Source organism: Lineus longissimus, chromosome 18 (assembly GCF_910592395.1).
Source record: "Lineus longissimus chromosome 18, tnLinLong1.2, whole genome shotgun sequence".
Taxonomy (NCBI): Eukaryota; Metazoa; Nemertea; class Pilidiophora; order Heteronemertea; family Lineidae; genus Lineus; species Lineus longissimus.
Window position 1 is genome coordinate 4,032,408 of NC_088325.1, and position 27,893 is coordinate 4,060,300.

The 27,893-nt window shown below is 39.8% G+C and overlaps 1 protein-coding gene across 1 annotated transcript in view; it reads left to right on the top strand.

Annotated features, from left to right (window-relative positions):
- LOC135502528 (neural cell adhesion molecule 1-A-like) overlaps nt 1-27,503 on the top strand; it is a 148,480-nt gene extending 120,977 nt beyond the window's left edge. Inside the window, exons 9-12 of the mRNA XM_064795457.1 lie at nt 5,089-5,217; nt 17,793-17,915; nt 21,126-21,260; nt 24,012-27,503. Of these exons, the coding sequence (XP_064651527.1) occupies nt 5,089-5,217; nt 17,793-17,915; nt 21,126-21,221 (348 nt within the window). The 3' untranslated portion in view covers nt 21,222-21,260; nt 24,012-27,503. The remainder of the gene's footprint in view (nt 1-5,088; nt 5,218-17,792; nt 17,916-21,125; nt 21,261-24,011) is intronic.
- Nucleotides 27,504-27,893: the final 390 nt, after the last annotated feature.

Sequence of the window (27,893 nt, forward strand, 5' to 3'; positions counted from 1 at the left end):
GCCTTTTTGTTTTGGTCCTTCTTCCCTTGGGGCTGTTTTTGCTTATGTGCTTGCGTTGGCGTAGGCATAGAAATTTTTTCGGTGGTGGTTCCGACGGGCATTCCCGGCAGGGTGGCCTCTTCGTTTGCAAATATGATTGCCGCATGACACACTAGTCTCCTGTTGTTCATGTTGTCTTCTAGCCCTATAGCTTGCAGAGTGGCCTGTGGCGATTAAATTTTTTGTTAGAGTAAGAGTATAGCTTGGCCTATCCCGCTGTATTTTTAACGGATCTCATTTGCTCCTAAAAACCGTGAAGGTGCCTGCCGATCCATAAAATCAATTATGCGGCTTTAGTTCAGACTTAACATGGGGTAAAGACTCGATATTTAGTTACCAATCTTTTTTCATAAGGCTGTTTTCTTTTTCTTTTTCTAGGTTGCCATTTATTGATACCGAGATTTTTTAAAGAAATTTGTTTGCTTACCTCTAGGTCAAAGGCTGTTAATTTTTTGAATTCTTGAAATAGTTCGGCCGGACTGTAGCTGTGGAGAAGGTGTTTTTCTTTAAACGAAGCTAGGAGCTCAGGTGCACGGAGTGATGCTTCAATTGCTGTCTCGTCATACGCCCGGACTTTCCCTATCAGTTGTAGCAAGTCCTTCCCGTGAAGGTTAGCGTTCGCGTTCAGCCACAGGCGTGGCTTCAAGCTGCTTGCCTGCTGCTGGTCATCGTGGCACGCCATGTTGACTGTTCTCCAATACGAGTAGAAGTGAGGTCGTCTGTGTTGGCTGTCGACATTTGAGGGGAAAGATTACGTCAATCTTTTCATTCCCTTGAAAGGGTTGACTTGAACCCTCCTGCCTGATGCAATGGTGTGGAACCTATCCATTCAGCGCTTGCCTAGGACGGAGTGCGGTTATGCCTACCGTTTGTGCCAGGAGTGATGTAACCATTTAATAAATTTGAGGCTCTTTTGCGTGCTTTATGTCTATTGGGCGTTGGTTGTTTTATTAGGTTCCAATCAATCTTGTCCGCCCTATCCGCGTGAATTTTCACTGGGACTTAGAAGTCCTGGATAAGAGGGACAGACCAATTAGAACCGAGGCTTTGCCTATAATTTCAAAAACATTTCCTCTTTTCTGAAGCCTTCATGAGCAGTGATGCAGCGCTTTGAGCGATCCTAATGGATCGGATACTGCGCTATACAAGACTCGTTATATATATATATATATTTATATTATATTACAAGTTATTCTCCAAGTCTGACCGCCCGGCAGACTATTCTTGGCCCTTCTGAAGATAAGATTAATAAGTAAACTCTGTGGAAAAAAGGAACAAATTCTGTGGGCCCTCCAACATATCAGAATTAAAACATTGAGTTGAGAGGTGAGCTATTTAAACAATATTTAGCTCTTTAAACAATAAGAATCGAGTTCATACCGATAGTCACCCAGACATTTCGAGATCGAGAATTGCTCATTTACGGTACTCTCCTTTTCATTATAGTTCTGTCTGAGCACCAAGCAGACTTATAGATTATGTTTATTTTTGGTTCGAACACCCAGCGAACCTGATTATATTTTCTAATGTCTGATCCACCAAGCAGACTAGACTATTTTATCTTCAGTGCGATCCAGCGGATCTCTGATTATTTTCTCTAATGTCTGACCACCCAGCAGACTAGTTTATTTCATATCTTTGGTCCGATTACCAAGCGAACCACTTATTATTTTAAATACTTTTTGTTACAAGTGAGGTCCTAGATAAGGTCTGCGCTGTTCGCTTCCTCACGAAAGAATGACTGGACTACGAGAATTACGCAGGTAGCGCCGTCTGGTGTTAACTTAGGATATCAATCATGTTGGGATATCAGTGTACATGTATACCTTATTTAGTTAGTAAACTTGCCCTTATATGAAAAGAATGGTTTAGAGAAATCAAAAGCCGTTATACCTTTAACAAATCAGTATCAACAAAGTTAATTCTGCTTGTATTTTAAAGAAAGGATTGCACAACGAGACGCTCATGTGGTAGCACTTATAATAATACGAGTAATCCCTAGTAAGCATGGTAATCAGCGACGGCACGTGGCTCGTTGCGCAGCACCTCAACACTGTGACACAAATTTAAAAACGGCCGCCCAGCAGCCGGACAAATCATCTATAGCGTGATCAACGTTTTTTTCCACAATTATGCGCACAAAATGTCCATATTATTAGCAGGAATGGCAGGGCTGGCGAGGCATATCGCAAAAGTTATTGCCAGTCATGCCAATGGCAGATGATGATTGTAAGCTTGTAAGCAACAGTGGGATGAATATTGTTTCCACTCGTTGGAATATTATTATTTTGCAGAGCGCCGCGAATATGCCCGAAAATGAATTGTCTTTTTTAATCATCAATAGAAATCCCTGGTGCAGATAGTGCATGTTACTTCAAAGGTAACCCTCTCAGGGTAGGATGACGGACTATTTTTCTATCAAGACGCACGATCTTCAAAATATCAGTGAGCTATTAAACGCGCAAAAAAGGGTCCGACATGTCCGAAGGAGGTGTGATGTCATAAAAATAAATGTGCGTGTTGAGGTGTTTAAAGTCTGCGCAATGCAGTTCGCGTTTACAATAATATCTGGTTGACATGCCTGAGCTGCTCAATTCCATTTGACTTTGTACAAGTTGTTGTTAACTGCCATGTTGGGAATTTCACATTTATCAGTGAGAACTGTTAGAACGGATGTGACCGGCTTCGAGTTCGAATTCGAAGACTTTTATGCATTATTACTTTTAGTTTAAACTAAAATAATTCATTGCTTATACATCAAACACACACATATTGCCTGAAAGAATATATATTGACACAATCTTCTTCTTCTTATGATTTGTCAATGGATGATAACGGCTTTTGTCTGATAAGCAAGAACCTAGTTCATACCGTTTTGAAAATAAATAAAATTAAAAGCGTTGGTTATGTGGGCGTACATTTGTTGCACGTTTTGTCAAAGTTGACGGGTGTTGTGACAACAAATGTTACGAGGGTAACAAGCGGACATTTACTCGGGACATGCCGTTTTCGAAACTACCTGTGAGAAAAACGATAGAAAACGATACTTTTCGAGTCCTTTTGTATTCCACCGCACCTAATTGCGATAACATTCGAGTCTTTTTGATACTTTTAGACCCCTACCTGCGGTTTAAATAGATGTGATAAGAATGTGGGTTTGCGACACTTATAACGTATTGCAGAACTGAAATAATTGCTCGTTCTGAATACCTCTCGAACTCTGTCGAAAAAAATCGAAAATACTTCTCAGGCAAAAGCATTAAAATTGTTGGTCATTTACGATCGTTTTCGGTAATATTCGACAGGGATTAGACCAGCAATCACAATAGAATTAACTGTTTCGATTTTCTTCGAAACTTTCCGAGTTCTTGCCAAGCATGGCTCGCCAAGGCCGGGTCGAATTCCGTAAGATTTCCAAGAGACGGTTTAATGACCGTGAAGCATTTCGAGTGATTTTCGAGTGATTTCGAGACCGATGCAGATTCCGAGAGTTTTCCGACAGAAAAACGAGAGTTGCTGTTCATAGTGTCATTTGAAACCTTATAACGAACCCATCCTAGAAAAAATATCTGATATACTCAACATATGATTACATAACAATAAATTGGATATTAGTAGAAGTTGATAAAAGAAATTTAACAATTTAATGATAATTGTAAGATACTCATTGAACATACATGTTTTATTGTGTTCTGACGAAAACTTCAAAAGATATTCAGATATGAACAATTTCATTATATCGGAATACACGCTATGACATCACTAAACTAAATCTAAGCAGCATATCTTTATCCGTATACCAGTTTTTCCCAACGATGCCTGCTGGATCTCCAACTTTGAACGCCCATATATAACTCTCCCAATTTTCTATATTTTTTTTCATGAAATAAAGAGCAATTTAGTCCTACTCCACTTCCATTAATCCTAATCAAGTGCACCACAATTGGTCATTGTGCTGGGAATTTGAAAGCACGCTTGCGCTGTCTCAATATGACGTACATCAGTGATAACTATATGCCGACGTACGTGCATTTCACCAACAGGCTAATAACATTTCTCATACATGAATAAATACTGTACGTCCTAATGTGACAGCGCCATTAAGTTGGGAAATTGTGTTTTTGATGACTTTTAACGAAATGTTGTTGTGTTCATCTGGTAATATGAGATTCGCACTCATGTCCGAGTTAGTTGTAACGGTATTGGCGTCCAAGAGTTAAGTGGAAGCGAATATTTCTTATGGCTATTACAAATATACATGTACAGACTGATGTAATATAACTCCAAATTTGATAAAGCGCAACGTATAGCAAAGAGTGAGTGCTAAACTGTGATTTGATATAATAAGAATTTACCAAGCGAGTGTGTGTTTCGAGTGGAAATATCACACGAGTAGTTGTCTTGGCCCAAGGAAACCCACTCGACCTGCATGCGATCTCGGGGGTTTCCGAATTCATACATTCGAGATTTCAGTCTGCAAATACACGTATTTGCGAAAGGTAGTAAGTGATAGTTGTAGTAATGTGTGTTCAGGTTGATGACGAAACCGCACCCGTGCAGTGTTGCCCCGCTGAATAGCCCTGCGACTGAATTCTGCTGTTTTCTTTGCTGCGTGTTTACAACTGTTCGCTGTACATTATGCAGAGTGTGGTTGACCTTTTTATTTTTTTTAATTTCATTCAGAACGTAGATACGTCATCTGCACTCACACGGCACTTGGAGGGTATTTTCTTAAGAGAGTGTTCCTCACCCAAGATGGGTTGCATTTTCTTTGCGTGCCATTACGTTTCTGTGCAATTTGAGGTTATTGGTCAAGTGACTAAAAATTTAGACAGCGACCAAAATAAGAGTCCATCGCAAGCTTCTTTCTCATCAGCACTTGGACATTTATCCTCTCTTGTCTAATCACCTCCATAAATCAGCATTTGAGACACGGTCATACAATTTGATCTTGATTTGATATTTTACCATATTAACATCTATTTACATACAAAACTCTGGATCGAGTTTGCGCGTGCCTAGACTCAGTAGTGTCTTCATATTTTCCAGGATGATTCATCAATGGAAGCCCAGTTCCATGAACATTCGGCTCCTCCAAAATGTGAGAAGAATGATAGTATCAAATACCATAATATTTCGACATCTGCGGATGATTTTGACAACGCTCATAATGAAGAGGTAAGTTGGGTGGCCTCTATTTTGACTCGAGTTGGACGAAAAACGTGCAAAATGTATGAAGCAAATATCGCATTACCTAGGAGAGTGATACGCCCATGTAATTTAAATATCTTAATCACACGAGGAATAATCTCGTGTAATCCCGACTCTAACTGATGAAAGACACTTCCCCTTTCATGCCTTTTGCGTCATTTTCATTGTAGTCCTTTGTTACATCAGGTATCGTTTGACATGTTAGAGAGTTTTTCCCGAATGTGTGCGATGTGGACGCGTCCCGTTAACAGGACGAATAATCTATGTTAAAATGCGTTTCCAAGGTGTTTGCATGAGGACAACCACTTCGTGTTGTATCTCATTGGAAACACCTGATTTTTCCTCTTTCTGCAGGATGTTAAATCTGGTGTTTTATTACTTTGAATAAATCATAAGTGTCGCATTGGCTCCTTTCTCTGTTCCCCAACCACTGTGGATATTTTGCCAATTTAACCGGAAAAATCACGGAAAAACTCTACATTTCTGGATATTCAACTCATACAGTGACCAATCCCGTGAAAGACAGTTGCTTGAGCTACCCATCAAAAACCAAAAAAAAATAAAATCGAGGGGGGTCAACCATTGCGCTTTTGAAATATATCGAATTATATTGAATCATGCCCAAGTGAGCGAAAAACGCATCAACTATCACTGGACGGCATTTCAACACACGGCTGACGCACATCCCAAGTTCAGTTTACACATAAGTCGGCATCAGCAGTAAAATGCGTATTTTCTTGTTATCAACCAATTGAGCGCTCCAGCTTTCAGATATTCCCAATAACATGTCTCTAGCAAAACAATTGATACATCAACACTGACATGCACTGCATGATGAGCATGAAATCATGGTCATGAACTCAAACGTTAGAGTCCGGGAGCTGAGCGACTTTTATTTAACATACAGGCTACAAATGATTTGAATATGTTGTGGGATAAAGTATGCCTACCTGACCATAGAAACCAAATTCTTCAATTTTTCCAGTGGTGGGCGACGTAGACCGACTGTAGGAGATAGAGGGGTTAGCATTTGTGTTAATGTCTTCATCATTGGACCACGAATGGGAGCTCTTTACAGGAGCACAAGGATCGATGTACACTTAAATCTTGAACGGTTGAATTAAGACCCTATAAAGATAGAAACATGGTGCCTCGGAGTGAGATAAGCAGGTTTTTAAATGCCCCCTTGATATGTTATAGGAAATCACGCCTTGGTTTCTATGGAAATCAAGGCAAAATACATAAACAAGTCGTTTCCAACCATACTGCCACTTAAAAACAAATAAAACATGCTTATCTAATGTTTCTATCTGTGTGTAATACATATATAGGGTCTAAATCCAACCGCTCAAGATTTACGTGTACATTGGTGCTTGTGCTCCTGCACTAGCTGTGATTGTCAGAGATTAAGTAATTGAGCGTTTGTACGAGACATGTACGAAATAAATGTTCGTAGTAAGTGATATTCAGAATTATTCCAAAACCCTTCAAATAGTTCTCAAAAATGTATGAAGGAAGGACAACTTTTCTGTTGCAACTTATTCATCTCACAGATGATATATGAATGAAAGAGGAAATGGCCACTCTGGCGAATTGCTTGTCCTTGCTTGCCGAGTATCAGGCAGGCTTCCAGCTTGTCGTGTTGGTCTGTCTTAGGAAAGGCAAAAAGTCATTCACTTTTGGGGCTGTCACGCATAGCTGAACTTATGCCAACTTATGTGAATTTTCATCAACACGCTGGTGCACGCTGATATGACTTTGCCGTAGGTTTGGTGTAAGTTGTACACATTAAAGGGCATTTAGCAGAGTGCAAATGTTAAATGGGATTTTATTCTGCATAAAAAACGACCAAAAACAATTGGGTTAATTTAATGCATTTTTTTTCATGAACATATCTTAGAAATTGAAAAGTTATGAGAGGTCAAGGTTAAAGATTCAGCAAGACTCATTAAAAAAAAAAGACTTCTAGATAATTGTCATAACAATTGTTCCAATGTTATTCTTGAAATACTAGCTATGTACTTCACATACCATTATGAAATTTACCACATGTGTAGAATATACAATTATGAATGAGTCGCTCATATCCAAAACTGCATGAATTGATTACATCATGGCGTGATTATGTTGCATAACAGGGATAATAAAGAAATTTAGTTATTTCAAAACACTTCGGGTTTTATCTGAAAGCAGATGACGAACCCCATCATGAGAGAAATTATCTGATACTCAACATATGGCCATTACGTAACGTGGTAAGCATCTGGTTACATAACAATTAACTTGGATATTAGTAGAATGTGATCAAAGAAAATTTAACAATTTAATAATAATTGTGAGATACTCATCGAACATACACTATATATACGTTTTATTGTGTCCTGATGAGAACTTTAAAAGATAATTAAATGTGAAAAAAAATCATTCAATCGGAATACACGCTATCACATCACTTAACTAAATTTAAGCAGCATCTCATTATCTGTAGATGGTGCCTGCTGGTTCTTCAACTTCGAACGTCCATATATAACTCCCTCAATGTTTTTCATGAAGAATAAAAAGCGAACTAGTCCTACTCCACTTCCATTTTAATCTTAAGAAAGTGCACCACAAGATTTCATTTTGCTGGGTATTTCAAAGCACGCTGGCGCTGTCACAATATGACGACGTATAGCACTACTTTATGCCAGCGTATGTGAATTTTCACCAACTAGCTAATAAAAGTTCACATACATGAATTACTACTAGCGCCATTAAGTTGGGAAATTGTGTCTTTGATGACTTTCAACGAAATGTGGTTGTGTTCATCTGGGAATATGAGAATCACACTCATGTACGTTTTAGTTGTAACGTAACAGTATTGGCGCCCAAGAGTCAATTTGGAGCGAAGATTTCTTATGGCTATTACAAATATACATATACAGACTGATGTAATATAACTCCAAATTTGATAAAGCGCAACGTATAGCAAATAGTGAGTGCTCAACTGTAATTGATATAATTTAAAGTGTTTGTTTTGAGTGGAAATATCACACGAGTAGTTGTCTTGTTTCACGGAAACCCACTCGACCTGCATGCGGTCTCGTGGGTTTCCATATTTATGGGCACCGGACTCACAGTCTGGGGACCATATTGATATCACTCATGTTCTGGTTTCTTTCTTTCTGTTCAAATTCCACAAACATTATTGCGAGTGTTCTCCAAAACAGCTAAATAAACCAAAAATCTATCAGCCCGATACCACCAAACATAATCCCATCTAGTGTACGTCGCAAAAGACTTTTCAAAATTCATATCATTTCGATGACTTTAAAGCGTTTTTATGCTCCGATTTTCTGATTTTTTGGAAAATCTCCTAAGCGATTCAGTCAATCACAACTACTAGACCACGCCCGTTTTGGTGACGTCACGTAACACGATTTCGATTCGAAGACATCACTTAAACCCGAGTTCAATCCGAGTGTTAGCATTATCATACAAAACAGTTAACTCGGCTTATAACTCAGCTTACTCGGTTCACGCATGCGCATATGAAGCCACGGGCAGACCATTGATAGATTGGTTACCGATGAAGTTATCGCATTTACATTTCGTGCTGGATTTCCTTCTCTATAAGGCACCATCCATTTAGTTCATACGCACCTAACCCCTCATTTTCCCACCCTCCCCCTGTACACACCTTCTTCGCTCTCGTCATAACCCCCTCCCCGTCTACGCATATGGATACCATCATCAGGCACCACCGCTTCCTCCACAATCCTGGGGCCCATCAAATTTGTTGGTAAGCAAATTTCTCAGTCTAGTTATACATTTGAGATTTCAGTCTGCAAATACACGTATTTGCGAAAGGTAGTAGGTGACAGTTGTAGTAATGTGTGTTCAGGTTGATGACGAAACTGGACCCATGCGGGGTTGCCCCGCTGAATAGCCCTCTGACTGAATTCTGCTGTTTTCTTTGCTGCGTGTTTACATCTGTTCGCTCGACGATATGTGTAGTGTGGTTGACCTGTTTATTTCCTGGATCTGCTGGCATTGTGTTTACTTAACTTACACCCATTTCGTCATTGACTGCTACTCTCCAAGCGTTTCTATTATATTCAAATACTGCTCGATCTAGTGGCCTACCACGTTCGTATACAATTTCCTCATTATCATTTCTAATGAATGGTTTGAGCCTCGCACTAGTTGCACCACCTCACCACGAGCAAACCCCCCTCTTTTAAAGAATGTCAAGCGACGTTATTTTTTTCCGCGCCAACGCAACAATGACTTTCAATTAACTCCCCGTGTCAATCATTTGACGTCACGCCCCACGCGCACCTGATTGGTCGAGATACAGCGCGTCAATAACAGTATTTTTTTCCAAGAAGGAAACCGTAAACGATGGATAAACTGACGAAATACCGCACAACTGACTTATAACAGTTCCAAATATCATCAGGATATCGAAATTAAGGTAGTTCTTTATCACCTCATGCAGGTTTTGACCGATGTTATAAAACTTTATGCACGGTATACCCGATTATAAAACGTAGCCCAAGACCTCGTGCAATATTTTCCCCGGTCAAAAATAGTCCAGGTTACGCCTTTTGTCGAAAAACGGACCGAGCTGCCTAAAGAGGTAAATTTATCGTTCGCAAGTCCATAGTTTGTGCCAAAAACAGAGTGTAACGATAGGTTGACCTAATGACGAAAACCGCACGTATTTTAAATGCGTAATTTTGGAATGACAAACTTTTGAAAAGAGACCATCAGCTTGGCCCTGGTCCAAGGTCATTGACCCGTAGTGTAAAATACATGGTAAACAAAGAGTTGTACATCTTCCATGGAGCACTTAAATTTTACTTGACGTCAAAGAACCTTAAAACAGCTCGAATAAAATTTGTATAGACACAGTTGGAACTAAACTATGACTTAGAAAAAGCGACCAGATAATTACCTGGTACCTGTTTCACTAAAGCTTAATGGAGTTCCTTTAGGCCTAAAGGCACGTTAACGACGTTCCTTAAAGGAACTAGCCGTTTCATAAAGCTTCCATTAACTATCTACGTTAATGGTGGCTTTAACGAGTGTTTCAGGTTGTGCCATTAACCTTCCTTTAGTTAACAGAGTTCCTTTAAATCTGAAGGAGGTTCGGGGCTCCTTCAAGCTTCCTTTACGAGTTCTTTCTGCGTTCGGACGTCGAGCAGAGTGGACGTGCCATCATGCTGCGCTTAATACGAGAGCGTGAGAGACGCGCTATTCGGCGGGAGAGGATATTCCGTGATCGATTTGACCCGATTGATTCGATGCAGGAGGATTTATTTATGAAACGATACAGATTTCCAAAAAACATTTGCATCGATTTTTGTAGAGAGCTTTTGGCGGAGCTTCAGCATCCGACAGAGAGGAACCACGCCCTTACTGTGTCAATGCAAGTATGCACTGCGTTGCGTTTTTTTGCCAGTGGCAATAACCAGTCGAGTGTTGGGGACAATCATCACATTAGTGTGTCAAGCGCTTCACGATGCATAAATGCAGTTTCCTCTGCTTTGGCGGCTCGTATCGATCAACACGTGTACTTCCCGAACAATTTACAGCATGTGAAGGCGAAGTTTTTCGAAAAAACGGAATTTCCCCACGTGATTGGGTCGATTGATGGGACCCACGTCCGCATCAGCAAACCAAGCATCAACGAAAATATATACGTGAATCGAAAGGGGTTTCACAGCATCAATGCGATGCTTGTGTGTGACTGGGACATGATAATAAATAACTGTGTAGCCCGTTTTCCTGGTGGAACACACGACTCCTACGTCCTTCACAGTTCAGCACTAGGCCGAGAATTCGAGAGAAATCCACCAAATGGTTGGCTGTTGGGAGATTCTGGGTATCCTTCCAAGAGATGGATTATGACACCTCTTGGTAATGCTCAAACACGACAGGAAAAACATTATCAACGGAGGCAATGTAAAGCTAGGAGCATCATTGAGCGTTGCAATGGACTGTTGAAGCAACGCTTCAGATGCCTCAGGAAGGAGCTACATTACACTCCTGCAAAAGCATCTATGGTAATTCAGTCTTGCTGTGCTCTTCACAATGTTTCCGTCAGATACAAGTTGCCAGTCTTACATGATCCGGATAGTACAGACGATGATTCCTCTGATAGTGATGCTGGGGATGACGAGTTTCCTCCAAGGTACAATGACATGAACGGAAACCAAATAAGAGAGGAATTGGTTGCAACATTATAGACTGATTCATGGGGATAAGGGACCATCTCAAAGTAAAAGTAAAGCCAAAAATATTCGTTTATTTATCAATGACCCCCCCCTCTTTAAAAGTATAAAAGTGGGAGTCCTATGGCTTTAACATAGAAAATGTGACTTGTGTGGTGAAGCCACAAATTTATCAAAACAACTGAATTTGGCCCTTTGGAGCAGTGACCCCCCTCCCCCAAACTAAAAATAATAGATTTTGGCTTCACATTTATTTTGAGATGGTCCTTGAGTGATTAGAAGGAAAACTCTTGATTATGACAATAAAATTTAATGAACTCTGTTAACTCAATATTCAATTCATTTGAATACATGAACCACCTGTCTCCTGATTCACAATATACTGAGAGCTTGTAGAGGGCATGACGTACTGACTTTGCGGTACTAGATATGAACTCTTTGACAACTCTGCTTCTCGCAACAATGCTGCTCGCATTCGAACCTTTGCTTCTCGATCGAAAGTCTTTCGTTTTCAATTTCAAGTCTTTGTTTTTCGATGCTCAGTCGCTCCTCCTCAATGCGTAAGATTGGGTCATCGGGTTCAACTGTGGTCGCAGGCTTCTTTGAAGTCTGATTAGGAAAGTTGGAGGACTTGCATTTCGCTTTGCCTTTGGACTTCGGTGGTGCTGATACTGTAGCCGCCGTTTCTTCATCCTCAGTTCCCTTGTCTTCTGGCACACAAAACCTCTTGTTTTGGGAAGGTCCAAACTGGATTTTGTCTTCCAGACTGTCTTCAATTCCTAAAAGAAGTAAAAGAAATGTCCATACAGTATTGTTGTGTAATAAAATATTCTATGATAATAGCATTTTAGTGATCATTTTTTATTCATTTAATGTTTACTTATTGTGACGCAACGTCATGGCGTCATCTCACCATGCCTCTGCCGCATCTATGCTGGGCCGCACACGAGGGACCTTTTCACAATTTGGAATCTTCGTTGGGTCCAAAATGCCCCTCATTTGTGGCCAGCATAAACTTCTTTTCCTCAGGCATGGTCGCCATTATAGGAGAAACAAGCACACCTTGCCCACCCAAGGCCTCTTCTTGGTCCGAATGAAGCATCCATAACAACACGAAATCTATTTCATATGTTCCTTCTCAACAATGTCAGGGTAGAGGAGGTTGCATCTTCTTTGCAATGACGGAAGTGCTACAATATCTTCATACAAACGCCTGCTTCTGGCCGGGGGGGGGGGGGGGGCGTTCAATATGTTTTCCTAAACTTACCAGAATAACTCTCAGGTGGAAGTATCAGTGCAACCTTCTTGTCCTTCTCCGAGAAGTTCGCTGTTAGTTCCTCCAACTCAACTTCACGTGTCCCACCCCCTGTTTTGTTTATTGCCTCCTTTGCTTTCGATAGCGCCTTCGTCAGCATCTTCTTCACCCGTACAAGTTCGTTGCTCCATTTCTGGTTTATCTGCTCGATATCACGGTTATTGCTTTCGGAGTTTATGCGGGTCAGTAGATCCTGAAAAGATGTAATGTATAATTGTATATTAGATGATTGCTGGATAACCATCTCTGCTGGGATTTAACTACATAGGCCTATGTGAAACACAACCATTCAAAGGGGGGGGGGGGGTACAACCATGGGATGCTCGCGTACACGAACCTGACTGCGCCGGGAAAATAAAGGCGTTTCCCTATATACAAGATGGGGAATTACATTGGGAATGAATACATTGTATGTGACTCCAGTATGAAAGAAATGAAACCTGAACGCGGTGGTCCATGATACATTGTGCATACGGTGCGCCAAAAATGGGGATATGATGAAGCCCTTACCTCATATAGCTTTTTCTTCTTCTCCAAAGTTACCGTCGAGCAAAATTGCGAAGTGAGGACGCCGTAGTGCTCGCCGTAAAAGTCAAGCAAGATACCGACCTCATCGTCCGTCCAATTCTTTGCTCGCCCACGCTTGGTTGTCATTTGCCAAAATGCTTGTCAAACACGCTGCACGAAGGGCTTATATCCAACATAATTACATCACATAACGAACCGGCAGAGTGCCTCTTAGCAGATATTCCCGCATTTCAATTGAATTCCGACCAAGCGTTCGAGTAAATTTTAATGGGCGCTTGGTGGGTGAACCGTAGATTCACCTGCTAAAGGAAGGGCAGGCTAAAGGTACCTTCAAGCCAGTTTGTGAAACGCTCTGATTTTGTTCCTTTAAATTTTAAATAACTCCTTCGTTTATGGTTCCTTAAAGGAACTCCTTTAAAAAGTTTTATGAAACAGGCCCCAGGTATTTTGACTGGTTAGAATCCATATTCACACTTTGATAATCCAAATAGCAGACTTATTAAATCTTGATGAAACGTTGAAGAACTGACTTGAACAATTAGATTCCAAGGGATGAAAGTGAGGCTGGACAGGGTTAAAAGGGAAAAGATGCAGAAATGGGACCCAAATGACATTAACTCTTAAATATGGATGGTCAACTCCTAAAATTTACATCCAAGGCAAAACACTTTGTTAAATTAAAGAAGCACTCAAAGGAATTTTTTATAATGATGCCAAAGGTGAAAAAGGGTCAACATTTCTACAACAAGGTCTCAGGCTGTTTCAAAGACAATGTTGTCAGTGTTTTCGTTTAGATCTTCCGCGGACACCCGAAGTGTGCACGCTTCATCGTCTTGAGTATGCGTCGATGTGCTTGACTCAATCACTCAGCCGCCCGTTTTATGGCAATCTGATGTTCTTCGATTTCCTATTTCACAATCGATTCATTAACTAAATTTCTGATAACTTCAAAACTGTCATTGAATAAGGCTGTCATTAAACCGAATGCACATCACAGTTATTTAACGCGTTTATTAGGGAGTCAGTGAAACATCTCCTTCATCATGATCTTGATTTGAATATTACCCTATAGCTCTAGGCCTGTACATCCCGGATTTAAGCTGAAGTCCCTTGGAGTATCACACTCATGTCCGACTTAGTTGTACCGGTATTGGCGCCCAAGAGTTAATTGGGAACGAAGGTTTCTTATGGCTATAAATTATATATATATAGTGGCAATATTCCACAGCACGACTGAAGGCAAATAGTGAGTGCTCAACTGTGATTTGATATATAATTACCCTAGCTGTAGGCCTGTATGTTCCGGATTTAAGAGCTGAACTACCTAGGACTATAAAAGCCATGTCCAAGCTGCATGTCTTCAGCCATCCTCAATACCAGGGTCAGTTGTATGCTTCTCCCCTTACACACATCAGGGTCCCTCGAGTAAACCGATGATTATTCCTTGGATGAGGCGGAATCTGCCCAATCATCAACTAGATCACTTTTGATTCAGAAAACCATCATCCAATCTAACGCACACTATCTTATTGGTTAAAATTACTAATGCTGAGACGAACACTTCGAAATATGTTCTTATTACAAGAACTTGTAAGATTCTGTCAGACGTGTTTATCCTCCCCTCCGATCAAAACAAAGTGTCGGTAAATAACAAAGAGCCGCAGTTTTAGTGGAATGAACAAAACAATTCTTAGTAACTATACTATGGAACGATCTTTGCATCAATTTGAAACGATTTCTGAGACACACGTTTGTGCATATTTCCCCGGGCAGCAGGGGATGCTGTGACGTAGGGGAGTAGCCGGCAATTCGGCCGGTAGCTATTATGGCTATACGCAGGGCAGCGGCTCGATATAGGTGTCGAGTAAAAGACCTTGCAGCTGGGGATCGTATTCCGCTCTCATATCTCACATTACCATTTTGGCATATTTGCCGTCCAAGTCCCATTGATTTATGGGTGGAGAGAACAAAATAGGGCTAATTAGCCCTAAAGTGTTCTCCTCAAGAGCGCAAATAAATAACAGCTATGATCTTTCCAAGAGTTGAACCTGTGACCTTCTGAGTATGAGTCCGGTGCTGCAACCATAATCCTGTCTTTGGCGTTACTCTCAACTACACCAGTGGTACAAGTGAAAGAGTACAGAAATAAATAGCAAAATGGTTTATCTGATCCCAAAACTGTCATCTGCATGAACACATCCGTGACAGCGAACAGTTAAGCACGCTAGGTTATACCATATACAATGTCATTCTCGGTATAAGAGGATTAATTCATCTCACTCTAAAGGCAGAAGTACGTTTCTGAAGACAAATTAAAACAAGCTATCTCACAGTAAAAATTAGCAAATCTTTCTGATTTCCAGGGCAGAAGAACTTCACATGATAGCTAATACACATTCAGGTGCCCCACTGTCTCAACGAGACCAAGACGACCGGCTTCTCTTTCTCTTTGTTCGACCCCCTTATTTTCGAAAGTCTGATGTATTCGCGATTATTTGACAACTCAAACCAAGTATTGTTTTTGGGAATAGCAAAAATTATTTTTTGAATTTATTATTTTCACTGGTTTTATGACAAAAGGATAGGCGGCGCTACTGGTCTGTGAGAAATGTAGCATATGTCTCAAATACGACCTGGCTTCGTAATTTGGTATTGGCCGACCTCATTTGCATAATTGTCCGAGTTCAACACTTTTAAAAGCAACAACAGTGGGCTTAAAATGTTCGTAGACCCTAATAACCTAGGTATAGACACCACTTTTGTTTTTTATGGTGCTTGTTCATCGAGCCAATTCATGGAATTTCAGTAATGGCGGACTTAATTGGCATATTTTAAGAAATGCTCAAGGCATATCAACGGGCACTCTCTTGAATATTGATGGGTATTCAAAACAGTAATGAAGAAAGGTCACCCTCATGTCCAGCTTCAACCCCTTGGCTCCCGGACTTCGTATGCAGCTTTGAGTGGTTGTTTACAGGTCCAAACCAGCCAATCATATTGCCGCCAAAATCATGTTTAAAAAAATGCAAACAAATAAGGTCATCATACTAAGAGAAGTTGCCTGACAACGGTTCGTCGCCGGCTGACTGACTACATTAACTATTCACTCATCGATAACGTATAATCGTCATCTGCATTCGCACTGCTCTTAGAAGTTTTATAGAGACAAGGTGGGATACGATTTCTTGCGTACCACTATGTTTAAATGCAAATTGAGGTTATCGGCCAGGTGACTCTGACTCTGGCCAGAGGGGCAGATAATAGTCCATTGCAAGCTGCTTTCTCATCAGCACTTAGATTTTATCCTCCTTTTTCAAATTTTCCTCCATGAATTAGCATTTGAGACTCGGTCATTCAATTTGATCTTGAAAATGTTCCTTTAACATCTATTCCTTTAACATCTATATGCATAACTCTAATCCACTTGCAAAACCACATTCACGTGCCTCTTTCTCTCTTTCTCTCTCTCTCTCTCCTAACTAACCCAAACAGAAATGACGATAATGTACTGACTGCACAAGACAGTCCAAATAGTACTACATACTGATCTGTTAATATCCTCTCTCTCTCTCTTTCCCTGAGAGGTGCCGCAGCCTAAATGTACGTACCTTGCATTATATTAGTTCAGGAGTGCTTGGATAGGACTGTATTTATCAGTAGAGGTCATGAAGTCATTATCTAATTGTCTAATTATGTATATGACATGTACCAACTTCTCGTTTGGTTAAAAAATCTTTGCTTTTTTACCTAACAACTTGCTTTAACCCTCCTAACTAACCCAAACAGAAATGAGGAGAATGTACTGACTGCACAAGACAGTCCAAATAGTACTACATACTGATCTGTTAATATCCTCTCTCTCTCCATGTCAACTATTAAAAATAGTAATGAAAAACAAATCATCCGGCATTTCCAAGTTCTCCCCATTGGCTCCCGAACTATGCGGCTTTGAGTCATGTAGTCGTTTGCAGGAGAAAATTAGAAACCAAGCATTTTCCGAACCGGCCAAATCGGTAAACGATATTGCCGTCAAATGTAATGATAGCCAATAATGACGTCATCGTGGTGAGAGAATTTGCCTGACAGCGGCCTGTGGCCCACTGAATGACTTCATGAACCACTCAATCGAATGAGAACATAGAATCTTATCTGCATGAGCCCAGCAATTGGAAGAGTTATTCTCCGGAGAGTGTTCCTCACCCAAGATGGGATACGCTTTTTTGCATGCCACTACGTTGATGTGAAAATTGAGGTTATGGGCCAAATTCACTCTAACTTTGGCCAGCGGTCACATAAGAGTCCATCGCAAGCTTTGATCTCTTCAGCACTTGGCCTCTACCCTCTCTCTTGTCTAAATCTCCTCCATCAATCAGCTTTTGAGACTCGGTCATCCAATTTGATCTTGAGAATGTTCTTTTAACATCTATTCATCTCTGGAGTGTGTGCGTGCCTAGCCTCAAAATTATCTTCATATTTTCCAGTTTGCTTTATGGAGAGCCAGAGATGATAAACGTTCAGATTCGAATGTGAGTGTTGAATTCTCTAGATTGTCCGGTAAGAACAGTGAGAAGACTCGAAGGAGGTTGACTCCAAGGAATCAAGGGGTAAGTCAGGTGTCTTCTATTTTGACTCGGGTTTGACGAAAAATGTGTAAAAATGTGTAAAACAAATATCGCATGACCTAGGAGGTTGCGCCATGTAAGAAATATGATATCTTAATCACAGGAGGAATAACTCGTACATGCATTATCGTGCAATCCAGACTCTGACTGTTGAAAGACATTTTCCCCTCTGCACCATTTTCGTGGTAGTCCTTTGTTACATTATCACATTGACATGTTGGAAATCAATTTGAGTCGACGATTTTGCGAATTCACGACATCGTCGTGACTTTTCGAAGTAATCAACACAAGCGTTACGTCATCCTTAACGTCTTCCATCAGTTCATGAGATATTGACCAAGCTGTTCCCCAGCGTACATTATAGCTAGGTCCTCCCTTAGACTGGGGCCCTCGGCTGGAAGCGCCTCCAGTAGAATTAATGCTTAACATTGCGGCTCCCAAATTTTCTATAGTTTCTCTTGGCCGATTAGCTTAACCTCAAAACTGTCATTGAAGAAGGCTGTCCTTAAACCGACTGCACATCACAGTTATTTAACGCGTTTATTAGGGGAGTCAGTGAAACATCTCCTTCATCACGATCTTGATTTGATTATTTCGCTAGCTCTAGGCATGTACATCCCAGATTTAAGCTGAAGTCCCTTGGAGTATCACACTCATGTCCGAGTTAGTTGCACCGGTATGGGAGCCAAGAGTTAATTGGGAGCGAAGGTTTCTAATGGCAATCAATTATGTATATACAGAGGTAATATTCTGTAATCCAGTTTGTTACCATGTTTGTTATCGTATTAGTTGGGTAATTTACTCGCTCTCTCTGCTCCATTCCTGGGATCGTATAGGACATTCTGGAGGATGACAAAGGCAGAAGCCTGTTTTCTGTGGACACGATTTTCCTTTATTCAACTTGGCTACATGATACTTCTGTGCATTCTCTAACTCTCTCTCTGACTGCGACTCTGATTATGACTTCTAAAAACTCCCCGAAGGAATCAGTTCCTCCAGCTTTTATACAATTGTTATGTTTATACATTGTAACCAAGACGATGCTAATATTTCATCATCATGCCAGTCACGTTGCAAGCTTCGATACGGATTGTGTTTGGCACGATTTACCTAACCTGGTATTACTTTGATTGAATGTCAACTTCGTCTTCCTCAGAACTCTGGTTTTAACAATCAATAACCGCAAGTTCATTAGACAATTATGATCCCAAAAGTATACAATGTGTTTGGTCTGCCTGACTTAAATATACACTTTACTCTGGTCACCACAACATGTCGACAATTTTAACCATATTTGTTTACTTTTAATTTTCAACGTGTAAGAAATGAAATATATTATTCAATTTGTGCTTGAACAAAACCAATGTGTGGGGCTCTTATATGGACTCTTAGATATCACGACAAGTTACCCCTCAGCTTTTGATGCCAACTTTCTCACGATTCCACAGCGCAACTTAAGGCAAATAGTGAGTGCTCAACTGTAATTTGATAAATAATTACCCTAGCTGTAGGCCTGTATATTCCGGATTTAAGAGCTGAACTACCTGAGACTATAACAGTCATGTCCAAGCTTTATGTGTTCAGCCATCCTCAATACCAGGGTCAGTTGTATGCTTCTCCCCTTACACAGAAGTAATATTGATATTACTAGTCTAATATAAATCTAATCTCATCACGCTGTGGTTTGACTGGATTCTCGGGGTGAATAATTCATTTATAGAAGTCGAAAAGAAAACGAGGTTATGGGCCAAATTCACTCTAACTTTGGCCAGCGGTCACATAAGAGTCCATCGCAAGCTTTGATCTCTTCAGCACTTGGCCTCTACACCAGGGCGATATGGTGTCATATCCCAACGGGCAATATATTATGGCGTTGGGCATCTTTCAGCTGTTTGCGTGCGGACTGAGGGCAGCAATCTCTCAAAGAAGGACTCCAATCCTCGTGAGACAGTGCCGAAGTCGACAATGGCTGCTTCATAAGTCCATATCCCTTCGAACGTCCTTTGATCATTCCTCCCAGCGATTGGGTGGGTTGTGGACTGGAATAATTCCAAAACTGTTCAGGCCTAGAACTGTTCAACGGTACCGATAGATCTGATCGGACAATACAATAGAAGGGAATGTTTTGTCACTGTTCCAACCAACATCACATTTCAATGGTTACCTAGCATAAAATGATTACATGACAGATAGATCACTGTTGATGATCAATTATAAAATGACACACCTTTATCAATGGGGTATTATCCACCAAATACAAAATGAAATCTTTCCCATTGCACTGATTACCTCCCCTACCTATTTCAATTATGCAGCCTTGCCCGGCACTTTCATAATATTAGAACTGTTCTCTTCAGAGGACTGCTCTGTTTGGCTTTGAGTGGTTGTTTGCAGGAGAAAGTGAGAAAACAAGCATTTTCCGAACCGACCAATCTTAGCAATACTGCCGCCAAATATAATGCTAATTAGCCAAAATGACGTCATTGGGTTAGAGAATTTGCCTGACAACGGCCCGTGGCCGGCTTACTGACTACATCACTTGGCCTCGTTTTCGAGGGCGAGGCCGGGATTCTCCGCATTTAGCAACGGTGTTGTTGACTCGCTGAGGACACTCCTCTTTGACCCGAACTTTGGCAATAGGCATGGCCGGGAGATGGAAATGGTCAAGCACCTTACGCGATTTTAACTTGTTAATAATGACTGTGTGATACTGTGATATTATATACTTATATGTTTTGTACTTGTAAATGTTATTATCCCATATGAGAGGTTAATAAATAAATAAATAAAACAAATAAAATTAAAAATAAACATGAACCACTCACTCATTGAGAACCTGATTTCGCACTTCTGATTTAATCTGATTTCGCACTACACTTGGAGATTTATTCTCTAGAGAGTGTTCCTCAACAAGATCGGTTGCACTTTTTCACGTGCAATTACGTTTATGTGCAATTTGAAGTTATTTGTCAAGTGACTCTAACTTTTGCCAGCGGCCAGATAACAGTACAACGCATGCTACTTTCTCATCAGCGCTTGGACGTTTATCCTCTCTTGTCTAATTCTCCTTTAAGTCAGTATTTGAGACAGGGTCATCCAATTTGATCTTAGGAATGTTTTTTTCTATTCATATACAAACCTCTTGATCGAGTTTGCGCGTGCTAGCCTCAGAAATGTCTTCATGTTTTCCAGGTTGATTTATCAAGGGAAGCCCGGTTCGATGAACATTCGGCTCCTCCAAAAAGTGGGAAGAATGATTGGATCAAACGTTATAGTGCTTCGACATAGCTTGATGAGAAGATCGCTCCCCGTTTACATCACGAAGAGGTAAGTGGGGTATCTCTTTTGACTCGAGTTGGATGAAAAATTTGCAAAATGTATGAAGAAAATATTGCATGACCTAGGAGAGTTGTCTTCCATAAAACTAGGTTATATGGAAGAAAACATGGTTTTTATCTTTTTTTAAACTTGGTTTTCATGAAACTTAGTTTGATGAACATTCGGCTCCTCCAAATTTGGGAAGAATGATTGGATCAAATACCATAGTGCTTCGACATCTGAGCTTCATAAGAAGATCGCTCCCCGTTTAATTCACAAAGAGGTAAGTTGGGTGTCCTCTATTTTGACTCGAGGTGGACGAAAAATGTGCAAAATGTATGAAGCAAATATCGCATTACCTAGGAGAGTGATACGCCCATATAATTCAAATATCTTAATCACACGAGGAATAATCTCATGTAATCCCGACTCTAACTGATGAAAGACACTTCCCCTTCCATGCCTTTAGCGTCATTTTCATTGTAGTCCTTTGTTACATCAGGTATGGTTTGACATGTTAGATAGTTAGACCCGAATGTGTGCGATGTGGACGCGTCCCATTAACAGGACGTATATTTTATGTCAAAATGCGTTTCCGAGGTGTTTGCATAAGGACAACCACTTCATGTTGTATCTCACTGGAAACACCTGATTCCGCCCTTTTTGCAGAATGGTGTTTTATTTCTTTGAATAGTTAATAAGTGTCGCATTGGCTCCTTTCTCTGTTCACCACCCCATGTGGATTTATTGTCAATTTAACCAGATAATCAGGGAAAAATTCTACATTTCTGGATATTCAACTCGCACAGTGACCAATCCCGTGAAAGAACACCAAAAAAATGGGGGGGGGAGGGTCAATCATTGAGCTTTTGAAATATATCGAATTATATTGAAGCATGCCCAAATGAGCGAAAAACGCATCGAATAACACTGGACGGCATTACAACACACGGCTGACGCACATCCCAAGTTAAGTTTACACATACGTCTATGGCAAGCCGTTCGTCCAATAATTAAGAAAACCTAGTTTTATTGAAGAAAACCTGGTTTTCTTCTTAAAAAACATAGTTTTCTTCAAGAAAACCATGTTTTCTTCCATGAAACTAGGTTTTCTTCGAAGAAGCATAGGTTGATTTAAAAAACCAAGTTATCTTGTTAAAAAAACAGTTTTTTTAAAAGAAAACTAGGTTTTTTAAAATCAACCTATGATTCTTCGAAGAAAACCTAGTTTCGTGAAAGAAAACATGGTTTTCTTGAAGAAAACTATGTTTTTTAAGAAGAAAACCAGGTTTTCTTCAATAAAACTAGGTTTTCTTAATTATTGGACGAACGGCTTGCCATAGGAACCTACACTTTATGCAAAAAGAATAAGTTATTTTTTAAAAAACCTAGTTTCATGGAAGAAAACCTGGTTTTCTTCAATAAAACATAGTTTTCTTCAAGAAAACCATGTTTTCTTGTTACAAAACTTAGTTTCATTGAAAAAAACTAGGTTTTCTTGAAGAAAACTATGTTTTTTAAGAAGAAAACCATGTTTTTTTCAAAAAAACTAGGTTTTCTTAATTATTGGACGAACGGCTTGCCATATACGTCGGCATCAGCAGTAAAATGTGTGTTTTCCTGTCATCAACCAATTGAGCAGCGCCCCAGCTTTCAGAAAATCCCAACAACATGTCTCTACCAAAACAATTGCTACATCAATACTGGCATACACTGCATGATTAGCATGAAATCATGGTCATGAACTCAAACGTTAGAATCCGGGAGCTTAGCGAATTTTATTTTACATACGGGCTACAAATGATTCGAATATGTTGTGGGATAAAGTACGCCTACCTGACCAGAGAAACCCAATTCTTAAGTTTTTCCAGTGGTGAGTGTAGGAGATAGAGGGGTTAGCATTTTTGTTAAAGTCTTCATCATTGGAACACGAATGGGAGCTCTGTACAGGAGCAGAAGCATCGATGTACACGTAAATCTTGAACGGTTGGTTTAGACCATATAAAGATAGAAACATGGTGCCTCGAGATGAGATCAGCAGGTTTTCAAAAGCCCCCTTGATATGTTATAGGAAATCACACATTAAATTGGTTTCTAAGGAAGTCAAGGCAAAATACATAAAAAAAGTCATTTCCAACCACACTGCCACTTAAAAACAAGTAAAACGTGCTTATCTAATGTTTCTATCTGTTGGTAATACATTTATAGGGTCTAAATCCAACCGTTCAATATTTGCGTATACATTGGTGCTTGGGCTCCTGTGCTAGCTGTGTTCGTCAGCGATTAAGTAATTGAGCGTTTGTCATGTTATGGTCAGTCATTGTTATGGTCAGTCTTGCCTTCGATCTTCACCGATTCTCGTTGTTTTAAACCTGAAGACAGGCTGCTCGGTAACTTTGGAGGCCGGCCTTTAGGGCTTCCCAACATCAAGATAAGATCATCAGGTATCTTGAAAACGTATTTTCCAGGGTAATAACAATAGATGCATTTTGAGAGAATTTGGGAAAATCCCAGTTGGAAATGAAAATAGAAGAATAAATACGTGGAATGTTACTGGCTACCAGTTAACATGGTTGGTTCCAAATAGACATTCAGTAACTCTGTTGTGACCTATGCAATTCGTGGGTACCCCAAAAGCACAAAGTTGGTCACCTTTAAAAGTATATTCAGTTCACCACACAATCTATCACAGCCCATCGGGGACATAGTTAGTTAAATCTTCTCATCTATGTTCTCATTGACCTCTCTTGTTCCTTCCAGCATCCGTCGTCTGATGAGACGTCATCAGAAGAACAGTCCTCTATGAAACATTCCGCTTTGTCCGGGATGTAGGCACCCTGTCGAAACCGCACCGCAAGAATAAAGAAGATGCAATTTACCATTTTCAATATTTACAAGCGTAAAGAATGTATGTTCCGATCACTCTCGGCCTTCAGGTACCTACACTCCATGATCAACCATATTGGCAGTGTACACCATATCACCAATCTTGAATCTTTTCAGCTTCTGTATTACTCTTGATATCACGATAATCTTTCATCTTCTCCGTGATACATATCATAGCAGTCTTTCTGCACTTCGTGATTTCTAACTTCACTCTCTTCGAGGATGGTAGACAATTTGTCTGTAAATCTACGCCATCAATATCTTTGGCAGCAATCGTTGCCATGTTCTACCGGTTGCAAGAGATGTCATAAACGCTTTTTTAGATGACTATAAAAACGCTCCATCTTACATTTTTTCTGATGTCTCTTGGTCATGAAGCGTATATCTTCTTTTTCTTCTGAAAACTGGAGCGCTTTTGATCAATGTAGTGTGGTGTATTCATGTTATCAAATGGGAGTTATGGTGACTTTCCAGTGTGTCATGTATATATTGTATTAATACACGTATGTGTGTTTGGGTGTATTTGGATTCAGCATATTTCCCGTTGTAATAGATTGTATGTTCAGTTGTCAGATTGTGATTAAGATAATGTTAATTTATACAGTCATGTAGACATGGAAGTAGTGCGCTGAAGATAGATGGGGGTCAGATGGGGTTTTATTTTTTGGAAATAACAAATAAGGGTGTGTGTCGATCAGCCGCAGAGTTTTAGGCAGATATGACATCTAGGCCCTGTTTGGCCTTATACACATGGCCAAGTAGTTGGGCATGAGTGGGTGTTTTTGATTAGGACCTCCCGAGTATTGGTAAGTTTTGGAACTAGTATTATGTCAGGGTATGTTGCTTTTCGGATAAATATAAAGTTTCTTTTGACCACTCCGTAGAATATCATAATATAACCATGTTTGATCAACCTCGTTGAAAGGTTATTGGTACATATCTATTTCTTTGTTTATTGTTAATTGTATTATACATTGGAATTTAAAGGCACAGACGGCTTCAAACAATTATTTCTGTTTTAATTTTGGTAAACTTGATATGTATCTAGACATTCCATTATTCAGGAACCTGCCAATGGACCGATGTAACTCTGACAAATGTAATGAAAATAATAATATTTTTAGTGCCACTATCAAAAAGTGACCAATAACATAATACAAAACTCTTTTGGTATACTATAGTCCACTACATGTAGCAACCAAAGAGGAAATCTTTCATCTTTCTCCTGTGATACATATCATGGTTTCTTCTGTGATAAATATCATGGTTTCTTCTGTGATACATATCATGGTTTCCTCTGTGATAAATATCATGGCTTCTTCTGTGATACATATCATGGTTTCTTCTGTGATAAATATCATGGTTTCTTCTGTGATACATATCATAGCGTTTATTTTCTGCACTTAGTGATTTCTAACTTCACTCTCATCGGATATGGTAGTCAACTTGTTTGAAAGAGAAACAAGACCCCGTTTGATCAATGAAGTTGGTGTAGTTATTTTGATAAATGGAAGCAGAGTCTTTCAAAAGACTCTGGTGGGGGTTATCACTGTGATTTGCATCTTTTCTCCATATATTGTATTCATACACGTACTATGTACATGTATACATGTATGTAAAATATATAATTTTGTATTATTCATTTTGTATATTTCCCATTGTAATATGCCAGTAGCTGAATTATAGGAAGGTGTTCTAGGCCTTATATGGACCTATTTTCATAAACGAAGGTCGTTTGGGAGGAGTTTGTGTTTTTGAATATCCCCCCCCCCCCCCGGGAGTTTGGTGAGTTTTGGACATATTAGTACCATATGACAAGTTAATACGTCGCTTTTCAGTGAAATATAAAGTCAACCCTTGACAACTATGTAGTAATGTATTACCCAGAACTTGATGATGCATGTACTTCCCCATTATAGTTTCATTATAGTTTCATATTGTTTCAACAAATATGTTAAAACAAATGTTGCGTGAAACGACATTTTGGTTGGCTGACCAGATATTTCTGTACGTTTCTGAACTGATGTCATCTGTCATAATAATCTAATTTGTGTAAATATGCAATCCATTTTGCTCCTGTCATGTCTACTCCTTCCATCATAAGATAGCGTGAATTTTGATGCATTTTCAATTGAACTTGTATTTATATTGTGAGAATGTTTATTGTCGAGACCAGTACAGTTCTGCAATTGATTGATTAAAATCTCTGAAAAATTATACTCATTTGCCAATAAAAACCTATCAGGTGGAAATGCGAGAGAACAAACGCCTTTGCTGGTCTTGAGTTTGTAATTAGGCAAGCTACACTTGCTGTTGAAATTCCACTCACTTCGTAACCAGCATTCAAAAAAGGCTCTGTTTTCGCTCTTTTCGACATAGTCGTACATGTCTAATCAGTGCCCTTATATAAAGTAAACTGTAATGTTGTGACCTTAAGTGTTGAAGTGGAAATGCACAGAGGGGGTTAGATTTTGCGGGCAAATGTAATACTAAAAACTCGTATCAACCGAGGAGTGATTCAACTCAAAATTTTGCTAACACGTCCTATATCGACCAACTCATTTGTGATATTATGTGTCATGCTGTAATAATATTTCTTAGCCAGTTCTATGCATTTTAATATTTGTAAATTATACCCTAAAAGTGCCTGATCTCAAGATGAACGCTTTAAAACGAAATCACCAATTCTTCGCCACAGGTGCAAGGTTATCAGATTGTAAGATAACGAAGTTAATTATTAAAGCGAGCGAAAGTTTGATGGGAGTCATGGATAGGGTGGATCTATCTTGGAGATAAAAGTTGTATAGTTGAATTTTCGGGAGATTATTTAGGTCCTTTTCGTGCTTATGATTAGATATTTTGGCATGACATGGTTTTTAGTACCTATGTAGTTGCATGACATTTGAAAAATATATCAGTGTCATTTATGATTTACATAAACTCTACCGCTAGCCCCTTTGTTGTAATGCGGCGATGGCATCATCTCATACTTGACCAACCTTATTACCAGGATATTTATATTGGAATAAATTAGTCTGTGGAATGGGCTGGAGCAATGAGGATGCCAAGTCGTGCTAGCATGACATGCCATGGGAGGTAGCCCGATCCTCAAATAAAGTCACCTAGAGACTAAGCATGAGATGTATCTTATTCCTCCCCTTGAAAATCCCTCTGTTTTACCTGTAGCCTTTTTACGTTTTGTTCGCGAGTGCGCTTTGCGAAATGTTGTTTATGCAGTAATTATGAAAGGGTCAACTGAACAACATTGTCTGGTGTTTTGGGCGGAGTTATGATGCTGTAGATATGCGTGATGTAAATAATTACTGTTAACAACTTGTTTAGTAATAAACTTATTAATATATGATATTTTAGTTGTCTGTTTCTGATTCTGTTAGTTGGACAGGTTTGGTTGCAAATCAATATCAGCGATGATTAGGGCTGTGACATTATTGCTCTTAATAAACTAGCCGGTGTTGTTGATATTTGGAACCGCCCCATTTATGGTTGTGACATAGTCTCTGTCTGTTTTTGGCTCACCGTTAGGGGAGTCTATATAATACCGCTGTGTCCATCGTCGTCGTCGGCGTCGTCGTATCCTAACAGTGGCACGTTTCTTAACTGCTGGGGCTATGAACTTGAAACTTGGTACACAGAATGCCCTAGGTCCGCTGACCCCTGACACTGATTTTCGGTCCGATCTGATTCTCAGTTTGGCCACCAGGGGGCCAAATGTGGATATCTAAAAAGTGTGATATC